The sequence below is a fragment of the Thamnophis elegans genome, chromosome 7 (genome assembly GCF_009769535.1).
Source record: "Thamnophis elegans isolate rThaEle1 chromosome 7, rThaEle1.pri, whole genome shotgun sequence".
NCBI lineage: Eukaryota > Metazoa > Chordata > Lepidosauria > Squamata > Colubridae > Thamnophis > Thamnophis elegans.
The window spans coordinates 10,262,041-10,288,839 of record NC_045547.1 but is presented as its reverse complement, the minus strand read 5'-3'; the positions used below and the strand labels follow the sequence as shown (position 1 = coordinate 10,288,839).

The window sequence follows — 26,799 nt, the reverse complement described above, 5'->3', positions numbered from 1 at the left end:
GGGCATCTAGTCCAACCCGCTCCTCACACAGGAGACATGTATTAGGGATTCGAACCACCAAACCGCCGACCTTTCTGATAGACAATCCCTTCCAGCTCTGTTATTCTAACAATTTCTGATATCATGAAGTGACAATACCACTTTATACTGCACTAGTGAGACCACACCTGGAAATATTTTACGGTATTCAACAAGGAGGCTGAGACCCTAGAAAGTTTGCAGAGAAAAGCAACAAAGATCATTGAGGGTCTGGAGGCTAAATCACATGAGGAATGATTAAGGGATCTATCGTAATTTTTGGAGTATAAGACGCACCAAGATTTTGAAGAGGCAATTTTTTTAAAAAAAGTTTTTGTACTCTGCAAACCTCCCAAAAATAACCCGCTTTTCGCAAAAATGGGCCCGTTTTTTTTTCCCAAAAAAAAGGGCATGAATAGTCTTTAGGAGGCTTGTACATTGCTCCTGGGAGGTGGGGGTCCCCAAAACAAGCAAAAAAACAGCCCAATTTTCACAAAAACGGGCCCATTTTTGTCAAAAAAGGGCACGCATAGCCTTTAGGAGGCTTATAAAGTGCTCCTGGGGGCTGGGGGGGGGAATTGAGCATTTTTTGCCCTATTAAGATTATCCACATAATTGGTTAAAATAATAGAGTGGATCCCCATTCTATAGACTGATCTACTGGCTTTCAGCAAGCCTCAAAATAACCATACACTCTGTAGATTCACAAGGTCAGACCATCAATCTTACTCATTCTGAGTGAAGACACAGTGTTCCTCTAGTAAACTGAACTCATTGAACCAAACAAAAACATAATCAAAGTGGAGCAGAAGTTCAAGGATTCCAGAAAACCAGTTGAACCAGTCCGAAGGCCTCTCAAAAGAAGCTTTTTCCCAACTCTTAGCTGCAATTGAGTAAGACACAAACTCTATTTTAGCCAAAGGAAGCCCTGTTCTTTCAGTATTTATTGGACGTTGATGGAACTCTAGCTAGCTAAGCAGTCTAGAATCCAAATCAAAATCTTTGAGAAAGGGGGATATAATAGTATTACTTGAAGTAAACTTCTGTAGTAGTGCTGCTAGTAGAACTGAACCAGATCATGTCTTCTTCTGCCTCAACCAAGAAGAAATCATTGTCTAGGACAAGACATCTGAATCCTTGTTCTGGACTGATGAGAAACCTTGAGTCATGAGTAACTCTCAAATAGTTTTCAAACAAGCTTTGGATATTTATACATATAGTTTGGCTGCCCAGAGTCAGTCTGCCTAAACTGAATAAATAAAACTAAACAAATTATTGAATTCTATAGCTTATAGTAGGAATCAGAAATGTCCTCAATTTGTTCACCCATGAATGATATTCTTTGCTTTACAATACAAGCTATAGAATTCCAGAGAACTATTTAGGAATCAACTTGAAAAGCCATTTGATCTAGTGGCATCAAGTTAGACTCAGGAACATTTTTTTTTCACTAGGAAAATCCAGCTGCTTAAGGTGATGCTCATATTTTTTTGGTTCAGGACTTAGAATAGAATAACAGAGGTCTTCTAGTCCAACCCCCTGCTTAGGCAGGAAACCCTACACCACTTCAGACAACATCTTATCCAATATCTTAAAAACTTCCAGGGTTGGAGCATTCACAACTTCCAGAGGCACTGATTAATTGTTCTAACTGTCAGGAAATTTCTCCTTAGTTCTAAGTTGCTTCTCCCCTTGATTAGTTTCCACCCATTGCTTCTTGTTCTACCTTCAGATGCTTTGGAAAATAGCTTGACTCCCTCTTCTTTGTGGCAGCCCCTGAGATATCGGAACACTGCTATCATGTCTCCCATCATCCTTCTTTTCATTAAACTAGACATGCCCAGTTCCTGCAACCGATCTTCATGTGTTTTAGCCTCCAGTCCTGTAATCATCTTTGTTGCTCTTGAAGAACCCAACTTTCAGTACAAATAAATTAATTTTCTGGCTCTCATGAATTCAAGGATAGATTTGAAACTGATAGCCCCTGTCCCCTGCCTCAAGGTCAAGACTTCATTATTATTTTAATACTGAGATGTTTTAAAACCATTAGCAATTTCCTAATTAATAGCAATGGCACTTAGACTTATATAGCACTCCACAGTGCTTTGCAGCCCTCTCTAAGAGGTTTAGTGTCAGCATATTGGCCCCAACAATCTGGCTCCTCATTTTACTAACCAGAAATAGCCTGCTGTGCTGCATTTTATCCATTGTGCCACCTTTAAATAAGCGAAAGTTACGGTTCTAAGCATACTGAGCTGTAGGCATCCATTTCAACCTGGGGGAATTTTTTTTTAATGTTGAGATATGTGATCATGCAAAATGTGGGGAAGAGTCTGGATATCTACAAGATGGGACCCCTAACTTTTCACTTCTTTGTCTGATTTGATCAATAATGTTTGTCAAAAGTCTGGATTGATTTGGGATAGATTAGGTAAAAACTTTTTGAGTGCGTTCACTAGTGGGTTGTTGTGGTTCAGTTATATCTCGACCAATTTGCTTCATATTCACATTCATTTTAAATTTCCCATTAACAGTTAAAAGCAACATTTGAATAGTTAAACAGCTGTGTAAGTAACCAGTCACTATCCTAACAGGAAATTAAATAGGAAGTTTAGGATAGGGAGTCCCATGTACTGAGATGTTGAGTGATCCTCTAAATTAAACTTATATAGCAATGCATGTTAATATGCAAAAAGCAATTGGCATCCAACTGCAATTCATTAAAGCAGCTGCATCTAAGCTTACATAAATACTGTGAGAGCTCCTATGTTTAGAATGGATGCAGCTGCTTTAATGACTAGTGGACATTTGAGTTCATATTCCATTCAATTTCATGAGCCACCCAGAGGCATTTGCTGAGACGGGTCAAATAAGTAAATAAATAAATAAATATTCCCTTGCTGTCCAAATGATCTCTTCCTATTTAGCACATCTGGAGTCATGTAGAAATTTCCCACCTGTCCTTTGACGCAAAATGAAACAATGGGCTTTCGACTTGTTTTAAACGGACACAGTTATTTCTGCAATGTTTTGAAAGAACGAGCATTTATTTTTAGAGTTTGCTTATTTTAATTACGGGTGCATGCGTTGGGCTTCTAGGTGTCATTCCAAACTGTTCCCTTCTGCTTCCTTTAGCTGTTCGAAGGCATGAAGGCATATCGAGGCGTGGATGGCAAAATACGCTTGTTCCGACCAAGACTCAACATGGACAGGATGTTACGGTCAGCTGCGCGAGCAACTTTGCCGGTGTGTAATCCATGTTCATATCTGGTTTTGTTCTTTGACTAGAGTAGGTTGGAACGAGAGGGTGTTGGTCATGTGCCCTTGTAACCAGGCATTTCTTTCCCCACCTTATTCTCAGGATGGTTTGCGGTTGCAATTTCTCTTGGTAATGTTTTTTTTTGTGTTGATTCGATTGTGGAAGGTGCCACTGATGATGGCTGTTGTCCATCCTGTTAAGTCTATCCCCGTTAGGAGACTAGATTTCTGCAGCAGAAGTTAGTAACGAATAAGCCACTGAATAGTCACTCACAGCAACCGAAGGTAAAACAAATAATAGCTTTACTTGCGTAACAAAAATAGGATAAATAGTCTCCAAACAGACTATAAGCAGTCTTGAAGTATATGCACAGTCTATTTACAATACGTTGAAGTTACAGTTGCTCAACTCACAATTCACCATGTAGACAGGTAACTACTATACAGACTAACCACCATCCAATACACGGTCTTCTCTCCAAATACTAAGCTCATACAGTAACAGTCAGGAACAGTCAGGAACAATCAGGAGCATCAGGAAGAGCCGTAATAGTTCCTTCCTCCTTTTATGGCTGCTTAAAGCAATTGCATCCAATTACATCTCTCTAGCATTTAAAGTAACAGATATATTTGTTACAATCATGGCTTATGCTTATACATATACATTGCCAAGCCAAGACTAGGGTTACATCCCCCAACACATCCCATCTCTTTCCATCACTCTGATGCCTGCTTAGCTATCCACACTTAACCTCCAAGAAGTTTAATTTTTTTTTAAAAAAAGGGAGGGGGGCACTGTTGGAAGAAGGTTTGAGTACCAATGAAGGAGAATATTTGTAGCTCAAGGTTGACATGGTGCTCTCTGAGCTTGCTTGTTTTCTTGCAGACGTTTCATTACCCAAACTAGGTAACATCAACAGCACCAATGATGTTGGGTAATGAAAAATGTGCAAGAAAACAAGCAAACTCAGAGAGCACTAAGGAAGTTTTGAGTGGCGTCTGCAGTGGTGGGTTGCTGCCAGTTTAACAACCGGTTCAGTGACAGCCCAGAAAAATGGAGCCTTTAGAAGTTCAGCTGCTTACTTTCCAAGTCAGCAACGGTAAGTAGAACAATGATGGGGGGAGATCAGCTGTGCCGCACGATTGAGATGAGCTAGAAAACAGGAAATAAGGGACAGGATAGGGAAGGGGTGGAGAGTGAGGCCAACTGATCATTGGAGCTACCGGTTTGCCAGAACCAGTCCGAACCGGCTGAATACCACTTCTGGCCATCGGCCTTTAGGAATTAACCTGAAATGCAGGAAGTTCTGAAGACAGCAGATTGCTGGAAAGATGATTGTGGAAGAAAAGAGAGAATGTGTATACAACCTCCTCGGCCTCATCATTCTTAGTCCATGTTTCATCCATGAGAATATAATCAAAGTTATAGTCTGCTACGACCCCTGTTTTCTCACCACTGCCAGAAGGAAAAATACTTCCCAATAACACCTTCTATAATTATCATTTTGAAACCCGTTTCACAACTGTGATAAAGCCATTTAAACCAACTCATTTCTTGAGTGGTTACAGCCCAGGGGTGGGTTCCTGCCAGTTCTAACCTCTTCTATAGAAGAGGTTCCACAAATCTACAGTGCCATTTAGAATGGTTCCAGCTCCCTCTCCCCGCCTGTCCGCACATCATCAAAATGAAGAGCGAGAGGAGGAATTCTGGGATTTGAAGTCCACAAGTCTTAAAGCTGTCAAGTTTGAACACCCCTGGGTTTTTTTTTTCCTCAAGGGTTGGGGGTGCAAGGGTCTTGTAACTTGACAGCTTTAAGACTTGTGTACTTTGGAAGTATTGTTGAATAAAATACGGGGCTTGGATGGTTTAAAAGGGATCAAGATTAGGCAGCAAGAATATAGAGTCCGTGCTTTTGCGGATGATTTGGTCATAATATTGGAACAACCGCAGGAATCCAGTATGGTTTTAATGAATACGATTAATCAATATGGTCAAGTGTCTGGCTTTAAAATAAACTTAGGAAAAACCAAAATATTAGCTATAAATATGAATATTAAACAAAAGGAAGAATTAGGAGTGATGCTAGGATGTGAGGTAGTTAAAAAAGTCAAATATCTTGGAGTTAACATTTTAACTTCAAATGGGAAATTATATAAGCATAATTATGAACCACTTTGGCATACCATACAGACAGAGATGAAAAAATGGGAGAAATTGCACTTATCTTTGCTGGGCAGGATAGCGGCAGTGAAAATGAACATTTTACCAAAATTTTTATTTCTTTTCCAAATGTTACCTATACTTAAAAAAGATGCGAACCTTTTAGAATGGCAGAAGGGTATCAACAAATTTGTGTGGGCAGGAAAGAAGCCGAGGGTAAAGATGAAAATAATGCAAGATGTACGTGAGAGAGGAGGATTGAAACTACCTAATTTAAAACTATATTATGATGCAGTGGCATTATCTGTAATTAGTGATTGGATTCATTTAACCAATGATAGAATATTGAACATTGAGGGACACGATCTGGTATTTGGTTGGCATGCTTACCTGTTATTCAACAAAAAATTGGATAAGAACTTTAAAAGTCATATTTTGAGAAATGCTTTATTGCGGGTTTGGAAGAAATACCAATATAAATTAAATGACAAGATACCCATGTGGGCAATTCCTAGACATGCAATTGAAAATATGAATACAGCACAAAAACAGGATAGATTTACTTACAGACAGCTTCTTACCTCGGAAAGGGGGGTATTACAATTAAAATCTTTAGAGGTATTAAAAGAGGAGAAGGTAGTTCAAACATGGTTCCAGTATGGGCAATTACAGGCTAGGTGGAAAATAGATCAAAAAATTGGCTTTATTCAAGTTGAGGATAATCTGTTTAAACAAATAAGAGATCAAAGCTTAATGCATATAAAGAGGATATATAATGTATTAATACAGATGGATTCGGAAACAGAATTAGTTAAAGATTGTATGATAAAATGGGCTCAAAATATTGAGGAACCAATAATGTTGGATACATGGGAAAGAATTTGGGTAAGAAATGTGAAATTTACACAAGCTCAAAATCTGAGAGAAAATTTTTACAAGATGTTTTATAGATGGCATTTAGATCCTAAAAAGTTGGCTTCTATGTATCCGAATGTACAGCCTAAATGTTGGAGGTGTGGTTCTCTCGATGCTACATATTATCATATATGGTGGACCTGCCAAAAGGTTAAGGCATTTTGGATAAAAATATGGTGGGTCATGCAAAATGTTTTTAAAAAAAGGATAAAGTTTATTCCTCAGTTATTTTTACTAGGCATATGTACTGATTTTACAGTGGTAGAGACCAATTTGATTCTGCACCTGATAACTGCAGCAAGACTGTTGGTGGCGCAATATTGGAAGAAGGAAGATTTGCCTACAATCCAAGAATGGACATTGAAAGTAACAAACTTAGCTGAAATGGCTAAAATATCGGCATATCTCAAAGATCATTCAAATGAGAGATATAAACGAGACTGGAAAAAATGGATTGACTATATACAAAATAAATACGGGACTAAGAAATTCCAGTTAGCCTATGCTTAAGATCAGAAATGATTTAAACTGTTAAAAGTTAGTTCAGTAAGAAGAAGCTAAGTTCAATCTAGAATGTCATTAATTTCTTTATTTCTTTTTTCTCAATAGATTTTAGACTGTGTTAGTTAAAAATCCATACCGTGTACGGGTTCTGGGAAGTCGGGGGGGGAAGGAGGAGGGGGGATGGGGGGGTGGAGGGAGGGAGGGGTACACACAACAAAAAAAATTGTATTTCAATGTCTTAATGATTGACAAATGATGACATATTTGTGTTTGTTTTTTTTTTAAAGAAAAATAAAAAAGTTCTCTTAAAAAAAAAAAAAAAAAAAAAAAGACTTGTGTGCTTCAAATGCCAGAGTTTCTGAGCCAACATTTTGGTTGCTAAGCAAGAGCGTTGTTAAGTGAGTTTCACCACATTTTACAAGTTGGCCACGCCCACCCAGTCACATGGCCAGCAAGCCACTCCCACAAAGCAGGCCACACCTACAGAAGAGATTCTTAAAAAAATTGAAACCCACCACTGTTACAGCCATAAGGTTCTTTAGCACTGTAGCCGTGGTGGCTCAGTGGGTTAGAATGCAGTATTGCAGGCTAACTCTGCTGACTGCCAGGAGTTTGATCCTGACTGGCTCAAGGTCAGACTCAGCTTTTCAGCCTTCCAAGGTCTGTAAAATGGGGGTCCAGATTGTTGGGGGCAATGTGCTGACTCAGTAAACCGCTTAGAGAGGGCTGCAAAGCACTGTGGAGTGCTATATAACTCTAAGTGCTATGGTGCTACAACCTGTTGCATACTAATAGCAGATTGATAGAACATCCCTGTCTTTGAACAACCAATCTAAACCGAGGTTCTCATTTGGGTGTTTCTGCCTCAATATTATTTCTAAGTGTTGCCTCCTTCTCTTTCTACCTGCAGGGATTCGACAAAGAAGAACTTCTGCAGTGTATCCAGAAACTGGTGGAAGTTGAGAAGGAATGGGTACCCTATTCCACCTCTGCTAGCTTGTATATCCGCCCTACTTTAATTGGGACAGAGGTGGGGATAAAATACCTTTTCTTTTTGTTCCTTCTTTCCTTCGTTCCCTCTCAACCCCAGTGGCAAACCACCATCACACAAAAATAGTGATGTCAAGCCAAGCCAATGCTTATTACAGTCAAAGACCAGAACAAATTTAAAACACGCGAGGAACATCCTGTTTTTAAAAAAATCTAGACTAAAATAATAAATAACCATTAAATCTATATTAAAATCACAATTTGGCACTCAATCTATCAGCTGCACAAAACGAACCAAACACAGCATGGCATAATATCAATCCTTAAACTGTGAGGCCCACAGTCATTAAATACTAAAATGTAAGAAAGTGTTTAATGCAGAAGGGTTTGCTGTATTAATTGTGTAAAATAGCTAAGATGGATTAATTAATTGCCTGTTTCCAACAAATCCCCAGGGCTGCTGTGCAAAATCTAGCCATCTTGTGCTGACATTGTGAAGTCCACAACATCTCACTTTTATGTGCTCATTTCCCCACTATCTGATGCAAGGCTGTAAGACCAGTATCACATATATTTAATCTCTTCTCAATCCCCATTCTGGACTTATCTGGCATCTTCTGTGAATTTTAGCCTATGTATTATTGTGTATTATTGCTTTCTGGGAGCCAATGAATACAGGTAGTCCTCAATTTACAACTATTCTACCATATGAGCCATGGTGGTGCAATGGTTAGAGTGCAGTAGTGCCGGCTACTTCTGCTGACTGCCGGCTGACTGCAATTTGGCAGTTCAAATCTCACCAGGTTCAAGGCTGACTCAGCCATCCATCCTTCCGAGGTGGGTAAAATGAGGACCCAGATTGTTGTGGGCAATAGGTTGACTCTGTAAACGTCTTAGATAGGGCTGTAAAAGCACTGTGAAGTGGTATATAAATTTTAGTGCTATTGCTATTTATTTAGTGACCAAAGTTGTAACCGCACTGAAAAAAGTGACTTATGACCAATCCTCACGTCAATCTCCATTGCAGGATGCCCATGTGATTAAAATTCAGGCGCTTTGGCTAACATCATGTGTTCATAACAGTTGCAGGGTAATGGTGTGTGTGCGTGTGTATGTGTGTGTTATGCAATTACCATTTGCGAATTCTCCAGTTGGCTTCCACCAAGCACAGCCAGCGGCGAAGCCAAATTCGCTTAACGACCATGTGATTCACTTAGCAAATGCAGTGCTTTGCTTAACAGTTGTTCCAAGAATAGCAATAGCAGTTAGACTTATATACCGCTTCATAGGGCTTTCAGCCCTCTCTAAGCGGTTTACAGAGTCAGCATATCGCCCCCACAGTCTGGGTCCTCATTTCACCCTCCTCGGAAGGATGGAAGGCTGAGTCAACCTTGAGCTGGTGAGATTAGAACCGCTGAACTGCAGATAACAGTCAGCTGAAGTGGCCTGCAGTACTGCACCCTAACCACTGCGCCACCTCGGCTCATTATAACAAGAAAATTGGGTGCAATTCACTTTTAGCAAGTGCCTTGTTTAGCAACGGAAATTCTGTTCCCAGTTGTGATTGTAAGTCGAGGGCTGCCTGCAAAAAAAAAGACTGCTTAAGCTGAATTTTCTCTTCTGCTTGGAGTAGATCCTTGGGGGAATGATTGATGTCTTCTTTCGGATTAGGAGATCTAGTTCCACGGGAGTTTATCTAGTGTTTCCTTAGGGACAGGAGAGGAAAATAAAAATACGGATTGCTTTGCTTTTCCTAGGCAATCTTTGCAAAAGTGAAAAAAAAAAAAACACCACCAAGAATTTACTCCTGTTATGGTTGACAATAGTTCCACCTAGTGGCAATCGTTTACCAGTTCATTACACACATTGAAATGTTACCCTCCTTTTTCTCCTAAACATAACAAGGTGTGCCTACTGTGAAGCAGTCCGTCGATTAGGACATACGAATGGTGGGGGCAAAAACCTTTGCTAGATGTCCTCCCGTATAAAACAATAATTTCATTGCCCCTTAAAACATGAAACTTTTCCGTCCCAACACGCATTTAATGTCTGGGTTCTGACATTGCATATTGAAGGGGCTAAAATGGGACTGAATCATTTATTATTCAACATTCTGTCAAGAACCCAGCCCTTGATTGACAGGTTGTGTGAAGTGCACTAGTTTATCAAATCATAAGAAGGCCTTTTTATATGTTGCAGCCTGGTGTTTGAGCATAGACATTGGGTTTAAGTGACAAGTCTGTGGAGGTCCCTTTGAGGAGATCCTCAAAGAGAAATGTTCTAAAGCAACTGTTGTACAAGTCACCCTGAGTTAACAACAATTGGGATCCTCAACTTCATTACTAAGCAACGTGATTGCTAAGTAAGACATCACATGACTGCAATAGACTTATAGCATCACTCTGTGAGATAAAAACCCAATTATCAAATCCTCACAACACAGAGACAAGTCTGGTTCACAATTCAAAAAGGTTTATTTACAGAAAAATAAAAAGCATTTGGAAAGGCGGCCTCCAAATGTCCTCCCAAGTGGATCGAGGACAAGGAGAGCAAAAAATAGCATTCAAACAACACATTTTATAGACAATACTCCTAAGAAATAACACCCCGCCCTTCCTGCTCATTCATTTATGTCGTTTCTTTCATCATTCCATATTCTAAAGGGTCAACTTGACATATTCTTGAGAGGCCCCTATCTCTTATTTGGTTTTTCTGGTGCCTTTTGTCTGTGCAGATGGCTTCCTATCTAACTTGTACGTAGTCTTGGAAAAACAAAGTTTTATCTTATCCTATTTACTTAGCACATTTTGTAGTTAGTAAAAACATAGTTACTTATTACACATTTTAGTCAAGAATCTAATGGCTTATACATTTAACATTGTAAAAGAATACAAAAGCGATCTTTTAACATTTTATAAAAGAGTCACTTAATATCTTTTCCTTCAATCCTCACTTTTTATTTTCTCAGTAATTTACTCTTTTATACCTGCAATTTTTTTATACCTACAATAATTCATAATGTCCTAACTTCTCCTTAGGTTCATATGGTAGCAGGTTTTTACATTCAGAGTTCTCCATCCCCTGCTTCCCCACTTTCTGCCAGTGTTTCAAATATCATGTAGAATTAAATCAGAGTCAAAGGCAAAATGATCCTTAAAGTTCCAATTTAATAAATCAGACATCTTAGGCACATCTGTGTTAAATCCCAATTCTGGAAATGACATCAGAATTCCACCCAGTTAAAAGTTCATGATCTTGTCCCCACACCCACAATCCATCACATGGTCCAATCTTCTTCTTCCACGCTGGCATCCCCACCCAGCTGCTTCCGGTCAGGTGTAAAAGTACGGAGACAAAAGATGACCTTGAGCTTCTAGAAAGGAATGAAAACAATACATTCCACAATCCTACTCCTGTCTATTCCCCCCTCCCATCAACTATACTAATGAAACAGCATAATGAAATAAGAGAAAGTGTGGCAGGCCAAAATTCTAAAAGGAATATAATTGCAGGCCTGACACTTTCATTATTAGAACAGTCTCTTTCTTTCCATTTGTGATTGATGTAGTTATTAAGGTCATACTGCTCATAGTCCTTTTTATTAACATTTATATGAGAGGAATGAAGCATGGTAAAAACATGATAGCTAGGAATCCTCATATTGCAAATCTTGCTAAGTCTTTCCAGTTTGTAAACCGTCCATCAAACCAATCATCCTTTCCTTCAACTCCCACTGCAGTCGTTAAACTAATTACCTGCAGTTGTTTGGTGAGACATCATGTGATTGTAGTTGACTTATGATCTCACTTCTCCCTCTGTCATCAAACAAACCACCCATGGCCATTAAGCGAGACATCACATGACCACAACTTGTAATTTCACTGCTGGCTTCTTGTGCCAGCTCTGAAGTGCACAAATGGCAACCATGTGGTTGTGGGATGCTGAGATATTTGTAAATGTGTCTGCTAGTCATAAAGTTACTTTTTTTAGTTCTGCTGTAACTCTAAACTGTCACTAAACAAGGCAACTTAATAAGCAAGGTCTACCTAAATCTTCTGGTACTGCCATTTGACAGATCCATCTCATAACTCACTGCCTGTGGTTGTAAAATCAAAGATTTATAGACCCATGAAGTTGGAAGGAGGTATTTGAGCCACCAAATCCAATTTTTTTGCTTGTTGAAGGAACCTGAAGCATGCCCAACACTTTGGTGTTTAGCTCTGCTCTGATACCTGCAACAAAGGATATTTTGGTTGTGGCCCAGCAGTGGCCAGCAGAGCTGGCAGCAGATTCAGACAGTGAGGAGGTTGGGGAGGAACACGGGCCAGTCCTGAAGTCTGTGGAAGACTCTGACGAGGGCTCTGTGTCGGAGGCAGAGAGGGGGCCAAAGCTGTATGCCAGTTATCAGCTGCCTTCAGAGCCAGACATCAGTGAGGCAGATGAACAGCTGGAGCCTGTTCCCAGTGTGCGCATGCGCAGAGTTGCCAGACGAAGGGAACAGCTAAAGAACAGGGGTCGACTTGGGAGTAAGGCGATGAATGGCCTCTCCCAGAGGAAATTAAAGAGGAGTGGAGTTTGCAGGAGACAATTAGTTCGCTTAATTGGCTGGTGATTCTCTCAGAGTTTTGCAGATATCTGTCAGCTCTCCAAGCCAGATAAGGTCTGTGACTTTAAATCCTCTCTTGAAAGACTTTGCTGTATGTGAATAAGCAGAATTCACAATAAATTAATAAGAGGGGGTTTTCTCGGGACCAGGAGTTTGCTTCATGCTCTTGGGAAGCCTCGGTCAAAACAATTTACTGCTTCCTTAACCCATTGATTCTGTTGGTGACAGGAAATGGGACATTTTTCTTTATATTTTATACCATTTCAGTTTTATTGAATATTAATATATGAACCAGATACGAACCCATAAGTGTAATGAATTTGTCTTCCTTTACAATACAATAGCAGAGTTGGAAGGGACCTTGGAGGTCTTCTAGTCCAACCCCCTGCCTAGGCAGGAAACCCTATACCGTTTCAGACAAATGGCTATCCAACATCTTAAAGACTTCCAGTGTTGGGGGCACTTACAACTTCTGGAGGGAAGTTGTTCCATTGATTAATTGTTCTAACTATCAGGAAATTTCTCCTTAGTTCTAAGTTGCTTCTCTCCTTTTTTTCTGCATAGCCTTCTCTCGGAGTCAAGAAGCCATCAAGGGCCATTCTCTATGTGATACTGAGCCCTGTGGGGCCCTATTTCTCAAGTGGGAGCTTCAACCCTGTCTCTTTGTGGGCAGACCCGAAATACGTCCGAGCTTGGAAAGGTGGGACGGGAGACTGCAAATTGGGAGGGTAAGTGAATCTTGTTGCAGCCGTACTCATTAAGGCAGTCTGTAAACTTCAACTCCCAGAATTCCTGAGCCAGCATGGGAGAACACATTGAGAATGCATTTGGGAGTACATATGCTTTTTTTTTTAAACTAAGGGGGCCTTGACATGAAGTGCTGGAGATACGCTCCTCAAAACTGGCAGGCAACAACTAAGTAGTGTGTGGAGCCATAGGAAGAATTCAGTTTGAGATCTTGGTATTTTGCTTCTCATCCAAGAAGTTCTAGCAGGATGGCAGTTGCCAGGCATGCCTCCATCGATAACCAAGAAAGAAAACTCCTAACTCCATTGTTCGTGGAATTAAAATACTTGTACTGGTTATGGAAAGATAGCAGCAAAAGTAAAGCAAGATCTGAGCCTGGAAGGCACGAACAAGTGCATATTAAATGATAACCCAGCCCCCTCCCTCCAACGACCCCACCCCAGTGTCCAATCTGCAGCTCCCTTAGGTGTCATATGGGGTGCATCTCCAAAAGGCATCATCATGTTGGTATGTGGGACGGTGGGCATTGACCAAGTCCAAACACCCGGCCACCAGCACGCGCGGAAGACGGTGAGAAGAAAACTCCCTTTTTCATATCGCCTCCTGAGCCATTTATTCCCATCCCAAATACCATGCTCCCACCCTCCCTGTTTCTATGGCAGCCGATAGCAAGTAAGCGAAGCAGAGGCGGACAGTAGTTCTGACAGGATGGGGGGGGGGCGAGGTTTGGAAGGATTGTATTTTTTTTTTATTTTTTTTTTTGCAATCATCTGCAAAGTCCATGTACTGGATAGACAGAAGAAATTTGCACATGTGACCCTGAGGGGGTCAAGGGGTGGGATTCACTTACCTTCCCTGCTGGTTTGCAAATGTGATCACGCGCTGGGGATGGGCTCTAGCTGTCGCTACTCCCGGTTTGCTCAGGGACGACGGGCCGCATAGGTGCAGTGCAAAAAAAAATTGCTCTGCATATGTGCAGAAGGCAAAAACAAGATGGCGGCACCTACAACATTGCCAAGAGAACTGGTTCAGGGGCAAGGAAGGCCTGGGTCACTGCCAGTTCCAGCGACCCAGGCCACCAAGTTACTACTGGTTCGACTGAATTGGTCCAAACTGGTAGGATCCCACCTCGGGCGGGCACATCACCTCTGCACATGCACACAGCCTTCTGCGCATGTGCTTTTGGCTGAAAAAAGGGCCTAAATGGGATGCCTTAGAGCCTGGGGCGAGTAGGCGGGGCCACCTGCTACCGGTTCAGGCGATCCGATCCGAACCGGTAGAATACCATCACTGGCACAGATAAATCCCCAAGTGGCCTCAAGAGCTCTCAGGGAGAGGACTAACGACCAGATGACTGCAAAGGAATATGATCCTTTCAACCCCTCCCCATCCTATCAGAACTAATCCTTCCATTGCCCCCACCATCCTGCCAGAACTTATGAACCTTCTTGGATGAGAAGCGAAACATTTTCTTCTTCTTCCTCAAGTAAAAAAACAGCCCAGTTGCCTTTTGAAAAAGCACATTTCAGACAACTATGGCTGGATGACTGAGAATCTCCACAGACATAATTGCGTCCATGCAGTGTCTCTCTGAGTATAACCCGATTCAGATTGGGAGGACAAGCTGAATTCCGAGACTCCCTCAACTCAAAACCCAGCTGCTACTCCAGTTACAGCCTGCCTGTATCTAAAGCAGTGGTGGGGTCCTACCAGTTTGGCCAGATTCAGCCGAACCAGTAGTGGTTTGGTGGCCTGCGTCACCGGAACCAGCAGCGACCCAGGCCTGCCACACCTCCGAACCGATTCTCCTGTTTGGGAGGCCTATGGCACCATCATCTTGGTTTTTTAGTTCTGCACATGGGCAGAGCAATTTTTATTGCGCTGTGCATGCGCTCACAGCGGGCATCAAGCACGCATTTGTGAAGCACCCAGGAGGAAATCCACAATAGTGACTGCCGGAACCCACCGCTGATCTAGGGGTATTGGGTTAGGAAATATTTGTTGCGTACTAGAAGGAAAACCACTTGCAGGTGTATTCTCAAGTATATAAATTGCCTTTTTTTGCTCTGTGCCTCAAAGGAATTATGGCTCTTCGATTTATGCCCAACGTGAAGCAATGGAATTGGGTTGCCAGCAGGTCCTCTGGCTTTATGGTGATGACCATCAAATCACAGAAGTCGGGACGATGAATCTTTTCCTATATTGGCGAAATGAAGATGGAGGTATGGAGTCTGACATGATTGACCTGCTACCTGGAGCTTCCTGCCCCTTAACCGTATCTACCATTTTGGAAATAAATGGCTTTTTCTTGAGCTCCAACTTGCAATGATGTTAGAGGTGGGGAATCTGGAACCTCAGATCCACGTGCTCCTCAAAAACTCTTGGGTGTGGTTCCAGAGGCCCTCACCATTGCCAACAAGTTCATTACAGGAGGGGGGAAATGAATAGATGCATTGTTAAGTCTACTTAAGGAATGTCATGCAATTATGAAATATAGAGTCATAATTGGCCGTATAACTACATTTAGAGAAAACTCTTAAATGTGACTCTACATCAGATTGGAGAGTAGCATCAAGGGAATTTTGACCTGGGCCCTGAGCCACTCTCATTTTTTCCCCTAATAATTTGGGTAAAGGTGGGATTACAACATTTGCAGAGCATGGAGAACTAGGGCTGGCTAATACTTTAGAAGGGAAAGAGAAAACTCAAAAAGATCAAGTAGACTTGAACATGGGCCAGAATGAAGAGGATGACATTTAAATGAGAGAAACTTAAAAGTCTTACATCCAGATAGAATGAATAATGAAGGTCCTATGTATAAAATTTGAGATGGGCGGTCCTGGAGATTGAGTGAAAAGCGTTTGGTTCAGTGGTGGGATTCAAAAATGTTTACTACTGGTTCTGTGGGTGTGGCTTTGTGAGGGTGGCATGGCTTTGTGGGCGTGGCTTTGTGGGCGTGGCTTTGTGGGCATGGCTTTGTGGGCATGGCTTTGTGGGCGTGGTAGGGGAAGGATACTGCAAAATCCCCATTCCCATCCCACCTCACTAACCTGCTTTCCAGCTCCGTTCTCCTGTTCAGGGCAACAAAAGAAGATGGGCTGGGAGGCAGCCGGGGCATGGCCAGCCTATTTGCCAGTTCTCCGAACTACTCAAAATTTCTGCTACCAGTTCTCCAGAACCTGTCAGATCTGGCTGAATACCACCTTTGATTTGGTTAATGTAACAGAGCTGCGTGCTTTCCTCAATCCGGAGAGCCTTCATGCCCTGGTGAAATCCCCACTGGACTACTGCAATGCATTGAACGTGGGGCTGCCCCTGAAGACCATCCAGTTGTTATCTCATCTGGATAGTTGGTCCTGCAAAACAGATGAAGGTGTGCCCTCCTAAATAAGCCATAAGATGATGCAATATAAGGACCTTCACATGTTACGTTAAGATGATGGCGGGATTCTTAAAACTTATTGAACCACAAACTATCCAACCCCATTTTAACCTAGTCTAGCATTGTGTGCAAATCCAAATATTACGTCTTCTAAAAGATTTTTTTTTTTTTCAAATTCACTGCCTTCCAAGAAGTAAGAAGGAAACTTCTTCAGAACAGTAAATATCAAAACAGAACTTTAGCAGAACAATGTCTTAGAATATTTTTTTCAAAAACCTCTTCTTATGGCTATAACTATTATTTTTATAGGATTGTTTAATGTGAAGGACACGGTGGCTCAGTTGCTAAGACTCTGAGCTTGTTAATCAGAAAGATTGGCAGTTTGGTGGTTTGAATCCCTAGCACCACGTAACGGAGTGAGCTCCCGTTACTTGTCCCATCTTCTGCCAACCTAGCAGTTCGAAAGTATGTAAAAATGCAAGTAGAAAAATAGGGACCACCTTTGGTGGGAAGGTAACAACGTTCTGTGCACCTTCAACATTTAGTCATGCCAGCCACATGACCACGGAGACGTCTTCGGACAGTGCTGCCACCTCGGCTTTGAAACAGAGATGAGCATCGCCCCCTAGAGTCGGGAATGGCTAGCACATATGTGCAAGGGGAACTTTTACCTTAATGCTGTACTTTTATGCTCAAGTGTCCTGCTTTGTATTGACAGAAGATGAGCTGGCAACCCCACCTCTAGATGGCATCATTCTTCCTGGTGTGACGAGGCAAAGCATCTTAGATCTGGCGCTCAAGTGGGTAGGTAGCCATCTGCTCGGATAGTTCTGATCTTTCTATGTGCTATCTACAATGGCATTTTTCTGGTAGACTATTAGGCTGCCATACTTCTTCCAAATCCTAAATCAGCTTGCACTGGAATTTCCATTCAGCTTACAGATTGACTTGCAAACTCTGTTCTCACCGTGGCTTCCCAAGAGCTTGAAGCAAACTCCTTGTCCTGACAAAAAACCCTTTTATTAATTTACTGGGAATTCTGCTCATTCACATCCAGCAAAGTCTTTCCAGGGAGGATTTACACTCACAGACCTTATCTGGCTTGGAGAGCTGCCAGGCCGATATCTGCAGAACTTGGCAAGGAGTCTCGGAGAGTCACCGACCAATTAAGCTAACTTATTGTCTCCTGCAAACTCCACTCCCCTTTCTCTCCTCCTTTATTTCCTCTGGGAGGCCTTACTCCCAAGTCGACCCCTGTACTTTAGCTGTGCCCTTCGTCTGGCAACTCTGCGCAGGCACACACTGGGAACAGGCTCCAGCTGTTCATCTGCCTCACTGATGTCTGACTCTGAAGGCAGCTGATAGCTGGCATACGGCCCTGGCCTCATCTCTGCCTCTGACACAGAGTCCTCATCAGAGCCTTCCCCAGACTCCAGGACTGGCCCATGTTCCTCCCCAACCTCCTCACTGTGCGAATTTGCTGCCAGCTCTACTGGCTGCTGGCAGGCCACAACAACCCCTTGCTTTGGCTATCAGCAGAATATAGACTAATATATTATTAATTGACTCAGTGATTGGCAAAGAGACGAATCCAGAGCCGTGGTGGCGCAGTGGTTAGGGTGCAGTATTGCAGGCCACTTCAGCTGACTGTTATCTGCAGTTCAGCGGTTCAAATCTCACCGGCTCAAGGTTGACTCAGCCTTCCATCCTTCCGAGGTGGGTGAAATGAGGACCCAGACTGTGGGGGCAAGTTGCTGACTCTGTAAACCGCTTAGAGAGGGCTGAAAGCCCTATGAAGCGGTATATAAGTCTAACTGCTATTGCTATTGCTATCCCAAAGGTGCTTTTTTTCAAAAGGCAACCGGACTTCCTTTGTTGTTCCTTGAAGACATTTCACTTCTCATCCGAGAAGCTTCTTCTGAACTGAGAACTGAAGAAGCTTCTTGAATGAGAAGTGAAACCTCTTCAAAGAACAACAAAGAAAGTCCAGCTGCCTTTTGAAGAAGCATCTTTGGGACAACCATGACTTGGATGACTGAGAATCTCCATAGACCCAAAGAGAGGAATAGACAAATAATTCTGGATCAGGAAAGGCCCATCCCAGCTGGCATTGGTTCTCATAACTGGTGCTCATAATCCTCATAAAAGGCCAGCCAGCTGCCTCAACTGTACTTGTCCTTCTTTCTGGCATGATGTCCCTTCAACTGATATTTGAAGGCATGAGGCCCTTCACCTGGAGATAATACTGAAACTTCCAAACTAATCGCTCTTGACGAACTCGTGAGCCTGACTTTGGTTACAGATGGTTTACAGGCCACCATCTGGTCTTCTGTAATTAATTCGGGAGGTTAATCATGGGCTGTAATATGTTGAAATCATAGTCCAGTCTTAAGTACCCCTTCTTGGGTGATCTCATAGCAACTATATTGACATAACCATGCCCTGCCCTGCCTGTTGGATCAGCCAAAGGATAGTTACTAAAGATGATGCTATGATTCTATGCTGTTGGGTTTTATTCAAGCTTAAAGAAAGATAGCTCTTTAAGCTACTGTTATAAGCACTGAAGAAGCCAGGGTGGATGGATGGATGGACCAACACACTGATGCATAGATACATAGATAGATGCATAGATAAACAAACGTGAGGTTCAAATCTTATGCCTGCTTTTCCTATTTGTGTGCCTTAAGAGACAGAAACCAGAGCATGACTGATTAGCGTACGTCAGGAGTGTCAAACTCGATTTCATTGAGGGCCGCGTCAGGGTTGTGTTTAACCTCGGGTAGGGGCGTGGCCAGGATGTCACTCATGTCAGGGGCGCCTGTGGTGGCCCGAGTGCTCTGCCAGAGAAAAGGGGTTCCCGAGCTCCATTTTCAGCTGGGACACCCTCCTGCAACCCTCTGCCAGCGAAAACAGAGAACTGTTGCAATTGAAAACTGCTATATTGAAAATTACATGGTTGTCTCGTTGAAGTCTCCCAAGAGCTGACCTAAAGAGCGTTTACCATTTATAAATATAAACTCTTTACATTTTAAACAACACAAGAGTCTTAGCTCTTGGCAAACATAATTTCTAGAACTGCTTGCTTATCCTTTTTCAGGGCGAATTTAAAGTATCAGAGCGATACATTACTATGAGTGATCTCACAACTGCCTTGAAGGAAAAGAGGGTGAAGGAGATGTTTGGGGCTGGAACAGCCTGTGTTGTATGTCCTGTTTCAACAATACTATACCTGGGAGAGGTAAGAGCCAACGTTCTGGAGATTCAGATTTGTTACTACCAGCCAATTCCAATTCTTTGATAAACTCCATAACAAATCCTCATCGAACGTTGTAAGTTCTTTAGTAAGACATTGTTTAAAATTTGGATAGTGGACTGTAAGGCTATATTTATCTGGCCAGTAAATGTCCTTAGCATTCAGATAATAGGTTCCACCACAAAACCGCGGTAGACAAAAGCGCGCTCGATGAAAGCGCGTACGTGACGTCATCACAGCGCGACGAAAACATCGCGCTGTGAGCGGTAAATTTAAAATTAAAGCGAAAACCTTACCCTAACCCCCCCCAAACCTAACCCTAAACCTAACCCTTAACCTAACCCTAAACCTAACCCTTAACCTAACCCTAAACCTAACGCTAACCCTTAACCTAACGCTAAACCTAACCCTAACGCTTAACGTAACCCTAAACCTAACCCTAACCTTTAACCTAACCCTAACCCTAAACCTAACCCTTACCTTTATGTGAATCGGCTTGCTTTAATTTTATTTTAATTTCAATTTAATTTATTTTTAATTTTTTTCATCGCGCTGCTGATGACGTCAGGTACGCGCTTTCGTCGAGCGCGCTTTTGTCGACCGCGGTTTTGACGGGTCACGAGATAATAAATGTTAATGACGTCCTTAAGACATTTTTAAAGAATAAACAGCTGAGATTTTTGAACAATAAGAACCATCAAAAAATCAGCAAAAATTGAGGGGAGGATCACTAGAACAACCTGTAGAGAAAAAGATTACACCAGATTTGCTTCAGAAAGTGTTTGGGCAACTTAGGCATTAAATTGATAGCTTGTGAAAAAAGAAGAGTTAAAAAATTATAAAGTTATCAATTTCCTGAATCCCTTTATATTTTAACTTAGTTTTTCTTTTTCTTTTTAGAATTTGCAAATCCCGACCATGGAGAATGGACCTAAAATAGCAACCCGTTTCTGGAACCAGCTAAGTGATATTCAAGTAAGGATCTCACATGTTTTCTCCGAGAAGTGGGCAAATTCTTGAATTATTTCCTCATATCCTGACAGAAATGCAGTATGCAAATGTAATTCCACAGTCCTTGTATTTGGTGACTTCGATTCAATCCTGAATCAACATGACAGTAGTATTCCAGGATCTAAGGAGCTGCCACAAAGAAGAGAGGGTCAACTTATTTTCTTATCTTCCAAGATAAGAAACATTGAATGGAAACTAATCAGAGATCCCACCTAGAACTAAGGAGAAATTTCCTGATGTTGAGAACAAATAATCAGTGGAACAGCTTGCCTCCGGAAGTTGTGAATGCTCCAACACTGGAGGTTTTTAAGAAGAGACTGGACATCCATTTGTCTGAAATGGTCCAAGGCAACCTTAAACACTCAAAAGAGGCAGAAAGGTGCTAACCTGAAACCCCCCATTCAATTCTGGAGCCGACCGGAAGTCTGGTTCCCCCACCATAGAGTCTCCTCCCAGCATTGTGTCCTTTTTCCTTTTATCGCCTAGTGACAGGGAGCTGCAGCAGAGGGATGAAAGAGCCACATGCGGCTCCAGAGCCCCAGGTTGCTGACTCCTGGTCTAAGGTCTCCTGCTTAAGCAGGGGTTTGGACTAGAAGACCTCCAAGGTCCCTTCCAACTCTGACAATGTGGATTGCCCTGTACCATTTACATCTGGAAATCTATAGTATCTAAGAGAGGCATGATAGGAAGGCAATTTTCCAGCTCTGTAGTTCTCCATGCTCTGACTCCTATTGAACTTTTAGATCCCCGTGCAAGTTTTCTGAAGTCTTCTGATCAATTGAGGGCTAGCCTAGATTCCCCCCCCAGAATGTTTACATTGGTTGTATATTTCCCCTTTGAAAATGCTTAGGATTGGATCTTGTTTAAGTAGGCGGCTGCGCAAAGGGAAAATTCAAATTTGTTGCTTGGCAAACAAAATAGATGGTGGAATGAAGCAAACCAAACAGAGCAATGATGGAAACAGCTAAGAGGCTAAGAAGCACAGGGCTGAAGAGTTTATTTATCTGTTTAAGAAAATGCATATGGTCGCCCAACTCATTCTCAGCGACTTCATTTGGGCAGCCAAATGCATTTTTAGGGCTTTGGGAATGTACTTCTCCTGTACGTCACTCTCTCAATCTTTTCATCACCACTTTTAACAGCCAACCGTACGCAGAGGTTTTTTTTTTTAAAAAAAACCCTCTAAAATGGTCTTCTTATTGAGGCTTACTCCATACCAGTGGTGGGATTCAACTGGTGTAACAACCGGTTCGCTGGATGCATGCTTTGCGTACACACCTGTGCTTAAGTGCGTGGACACCAAATGCGCACCCCTGAGCGCTGTTCTGCCGCGCCTAGCAGCTGGGCTCCCAAACAAAGGAAATGTAGGACAGACTAGCGCAGGGGCGGGTGGGCGGGGCCAACTGATTGCCAAACCTACCTGTCAGGTGCTGCTTCATTTAATAATCAGGAAAGAAACCACTCAACTCCATTTGTTTGAAATTAAGTGTACTTTTACTAATTACAAACGAATAGTAGCAAAGCAAAGCTGAGTCTGGTTAATTGGGCGCGAAAGCAATGAATATCATGTATAGGTCAATCCCCTCCCCTTGGCACCCCAGTCCATAGTCCAATTATAATTCACCCAACTGTCAGGTGGGAGATATCTTCAAAAAACATCATCAGGGTGGAATGCTGGACAGTTAACCTTGGCGGGAAACTCCCTTCCTCCACATGCGCAATGAGATGGTCAGGACAGCGTCTAGAATATTCCTCCAGCACATAATGATTCCCCTCCCAAATACCATGCCCCCCCTCCCCGTTTCAATGGCAGCCGAAGCAGCAGCAAGGCAGAGGCTGACACTACCGGTTCACTCAAACCGGTCTGAACCGGCTGAATCCCACCCTTGCTCCACACATAGTTTTCAAGGAAGAGGTACCTGTGAGCTTCTTGGTTGAATAAAGACTTGAACCTGCAACTCTATGGTTCCCCCTGGCGTTTCTCCTAACACCCTTTGTTTGTGTTTCAGTATGGAAGAGAGGACAGCGACTGGACAATCGTGGTGTCATGAATGTAAGGGACGAGAACATTCCAGCCTTCTGCGAGCACAACGAAGTGCTTGAACTACCACCTGAATGATGGCCAGTTTTACTGTAGCTCTGTGTAGAGTAGTCTGTGTATTATCACTTTAATCCTGAGCCGGGGAGTTGGGTCCACACATGCCAGGAAATGAGACTTAGGGCTGTCGTTTCCAGGCTGCAAACATCAAGTTGATCACGAAATAGCAGGAACAAGCTATTCCTTTCCGCATCTCTTTGCTGCTACGTTGTGGTCAAACAGATGTTCGCAGGCCAGGGAAGGTAGCCCTAGGTGAGCACATTTTTTTCTTCTGTGATTTTTGGTCTAGAATAGAAATCTGTCTTCTGGTGGAGGTGCTAGATGTCAACAGTAGAGACTCTCCTAACACAACCCTTGGTGTCCCTTATATCCTTGGTACAGTGGACAACTGTGTTTAGAAGTTCTTCAACTGCTCTTCGTTGCAAGCCAAATACTCTTGGCTTTGTGTCACTTTTTAATCAGATTGTGAACGTGACTGTTTGCCAAATGATTGAGAGTAAACTTTTCACGATCTCCTTCTCAACTGCAACCTTAGAAAAATGAAAGATTTATTTTTCCTAAGACAGGTACGTAGGTATAGTATACGCAGTGAAATATTTCGCTATCTCTTGATTTTTCCATCTTTAGGGAAATTGCTCTAATTTACAGGACTTTTTGAGGAATCCCAGTTTTTGATCACTGACTAGAATCACATCTCACAGGTGATAATTCCCAAACTGGGTCCGATTTTTCTGATATCTAGAGGAAATTTTTCCCCCTCTCAGTAGTAAGTGACTTCTACCATTGCCAAACTATGGAAAGTTCTGTAAAGTAAGTTGTTAGAATGCAGAATAAGTTGATTGATGGCACAGCCATCTCTATCATTTTAAATAAGGCAGGTTTTAGAGAGTTGCCAGATTATGGCCCAATCCACCATGCTTGAAATCCTTTAGAAAAAAAAAGTTTGTTGTGGCTTCTACAATCCTACCATTGTCTCAGTTTTTCTTGGAGACATTGGCTTTAAAAAAAAAGTCTCATCCTTCCATTCACACAGCCTTGAAATCATAGCACCACAATGATCAGATGTATTAGAGGAGATTCCTGATTCTCTGAATAAGATTTAATAATCTACTATATCAAATTAGATTGAACGAAAGGTTACTAAAGTATCTTGAGATATGTATGGGAAGGGTTAGGGTTAGGGTTAGGGTTAGGGTTAAATCAAGTGTGGGCTGACCCTAAACTTACAAGATCAACTTTGATCTTCCTTTCCTTTTTCCTTTTATTTCCACTAGACTTCCCCAAGATCCACTAAACTAGATTAAGTTATAAAATTATGGTCTAGAGCAATGGTTCTCAACCTCTTCTTTACCACGGACTCCCTTTAAATACCTTTTGTGGCAACGGACCATGGCCACAAACCAGGGGTGGGTTTCAGCCAGCTTTACTACTGGTTCGGTCGTCCGCAAGCTTCGTGCACACTGCGTGCACATGCAGAGTTCAATTAAAATTGTTCTGCACATGTGCAGAACTAAAAAAAACAAGATAGCGGCAGCAACGGTGGCAACCGGGAAACCAGTTCGGGAGGGCGTGACGGGCCTGGGTTGCTGTCGGTTCCAATGACCCAGGCCGCTATACCTCTACCGGTTTGGCCGAACCGGTAGGAACCCACCACTGCCACGAACCTTAACTCAAGTTTTAAATCATATTTTTTTTAATTTGTTGAGGAAACCCACCACCACCCCCCGGGACATCATGAATAACCCCACCCCCTCAGAGGTCTGCAGTCCACAGGTTGAGAATCACTGGTCTGGAGGAAGCGAGCCACACTGAAACATATTGCTTTGGTTAATTTTAAGTTTCCCCTTTTCTAAATATGGTCACCTACTAAAGACAGTTTTGAGGTCTTGGCTTAGTGCCTTTTGAGTCTGAGCTTGAAGGCATCTGAGCTTGAAGACATCTCTTGCCAAAGAAGCTACCTACAACCGTGTTCAGCACATACTCAGATTTCTAGGACCAAATATTTCTTGAGTTAACCAACAAGATAGCCAAGGCCCTAGGCTTTCTTTTTGCTAGGACACTCACAGGGACTAATAAAGTTCACCCCCTCCCTCATAAAGAGAGAAGGGCATGATTTGGGGAAATCCCAACTCTGCTTCTCGCACCATGAACCTACCTCTACTTAGTGATTGATCAAGGCCAAGACTATACCCAACTTTTGTTTCCCTGTGACCTCATAGCTGTGGTGGGGTTCACTTACCTTCGCTACCAGTTCGCAAATGTGAATGCATTTCTCATGTGCACCACCTTCTGCACAAGCAGAGAAGGTCGGGCATTATGTCTGGGTGGGTGGGCGGAGCCTCCAGCAGCTACTGCTACCGGTTCGCTCGAACCGGTAAAAACCGGCTGAATACCACCTCTGCCTCATAGGCACCTAAACTTTTTAGGAGAAAGGATGTGACAAGGCTTTACCAATTCAAGATGCAGATAATGGTAGTGAGGAGATGATTTGGACGCATTCCACCCCGTTGTGACCGCAAGGAGAAGGCTTGTTGTAGCCGACTCCCTTATGCATAACGCAAAAGCATTTTAATACCCAAGAGTATTCGTTCACTCTCATCGTGCCCCACCATGTGCCAAAATAACGAGACATGTTCAACAGCATCAGGTCAAATATTCTTTCTAGAACATTTTAACGGGATCTTAAAATCTGTTAATATGGATTCTTTACCTTTTGATCCAATACTCTTTAGTTATAATATCCCATGTCGCGGTAACGTTTCCCACAACCACCTTAGTGCAAAGCAAAACTTTTTGTATTGTATGACTTTTCACCGTGCATTAATCAGCAAAGGCCTTCCGGAAAGATGTCATACCTTAAAACGTTATCCTTTTATTGAAGGCCAGTTGAAGCTGATGATGCTGGATGGAGTTCTGTTTCGAACAGTTTTCTCCAGGGTGATTCTGCCAGGTGTGCTGAGATTCCCAGTCCAAGGTTTCTCAACCAACAGGAATTCTCAGAATTGGAGTTCCTGCAATTCAAGGCCACCAGGATGGGGTACGGATGGTCTAAGAACAGAGTACTACTTCTCCACCTCAGGAATTTGAAAATGGGTAGACTTCAACTCCAGTATTCCACAGCCAACTATGCTGACTGTAGAATTCTGGGAGCTGAAGTCCTCGGTTCACCGACAAATGCGCGCACGACAAAAGCGCGCCGACAAAACCGCGACGTCGAAATTGTGCCCACAACAAACAATGCAAAAACAACGTAATAACCCTAACCCTGAACCTATCCCTGAACCTAACCCTTACCTTAACCCTAATTGTGGTTTTGTGGGTGCGGTTTTGTCTGCGTGCTGTTGTGGGCGCGATTTCGACGTCACGGTTTTCTCGCCGCAGATTTGTCGACCTGCTTTTGTCGTGTGCGCATTTGTCGGGTCACAGAAGTCCTCACATCTTAAAGTTGCCCAGGTTGAGAAGCATTGAAATAGACACAATAAGCACAAGCTGTTTCCCAATGATGGTAGATGTAACAACCTGCATCTCTTCTTCTTGCCAGTTGAATTTGTATTGTGCTGCTATCCTTGTTAGGTTCTGTTCCAGTAACTGCTAGCTATCATTGGTGATGTGCAGAGTTTTTGCTTTCCTTTGTCTATTGTTGGCCACATTGCTAATTGGGATGCTCACAGTTCTGATCTTGAGTAAAGCTACTACTGGAGCAGGACCATCGTAATAGAAGAGTGCCTTTGTGTGTCCGCGTTGAGAGTTTGACTTGCTGAGGCCAAAACTATGTACTCAAATGTTTGGCAAAGACAGGATTTGAAAAGACTGGTTGCTTCTGTTTCCCCGTCAAGAGGATAAGCAGGGGGATCTA

At 42.5% G+C, this 26,799-nt stretch overlaps 1 protein-coding gene across 1 annotated transcript in view; it reads left to right on the top strand.

Moving 5' to 3' along the window:
- BCAT1 (branched chain amino acid transaminase 1) overlaps positions 1–26,136 on the top strand; it is a 64,971-nt gene extending 38,835 nt beyond the window's left edge. The window contains exons 4-11 of the mRNA XM_032222148.1: positions 3,154–3,264; positions 7,767–7,886; positions 13,017–13,180; positions 15,279–15,421; positions 17,300–17,385; positions 19,679–19,819; positions 20,735–20,809; positions 22,855–26,136. Coding sequence (XP_032078039.1) covers positions 3,154–3,264; positions 7,767–7,886; positions 13,017–13,180; positions 15,279–15,421; positions 17,300–17,385; positions 19,679–19,819; positions 20,735–20,809; positions 22,855–22,896 — 882 coding nt within the window. The 3' untranslated portion in view covers positions 22,897–26,136. The remainder of the gene's footprint in view (positions 1–3,153; positions 3,265–7,766; positions 7,887–13,016; positions 13,181–15,278; positions 15,422–17,299; positions 17,386–19,678; positions 19,820–20,734; positions 20,810–22,854) is intronic.
- The last annotated feature ends 663 nt before the right edge of the window (positions 26,137–26,799 follow it).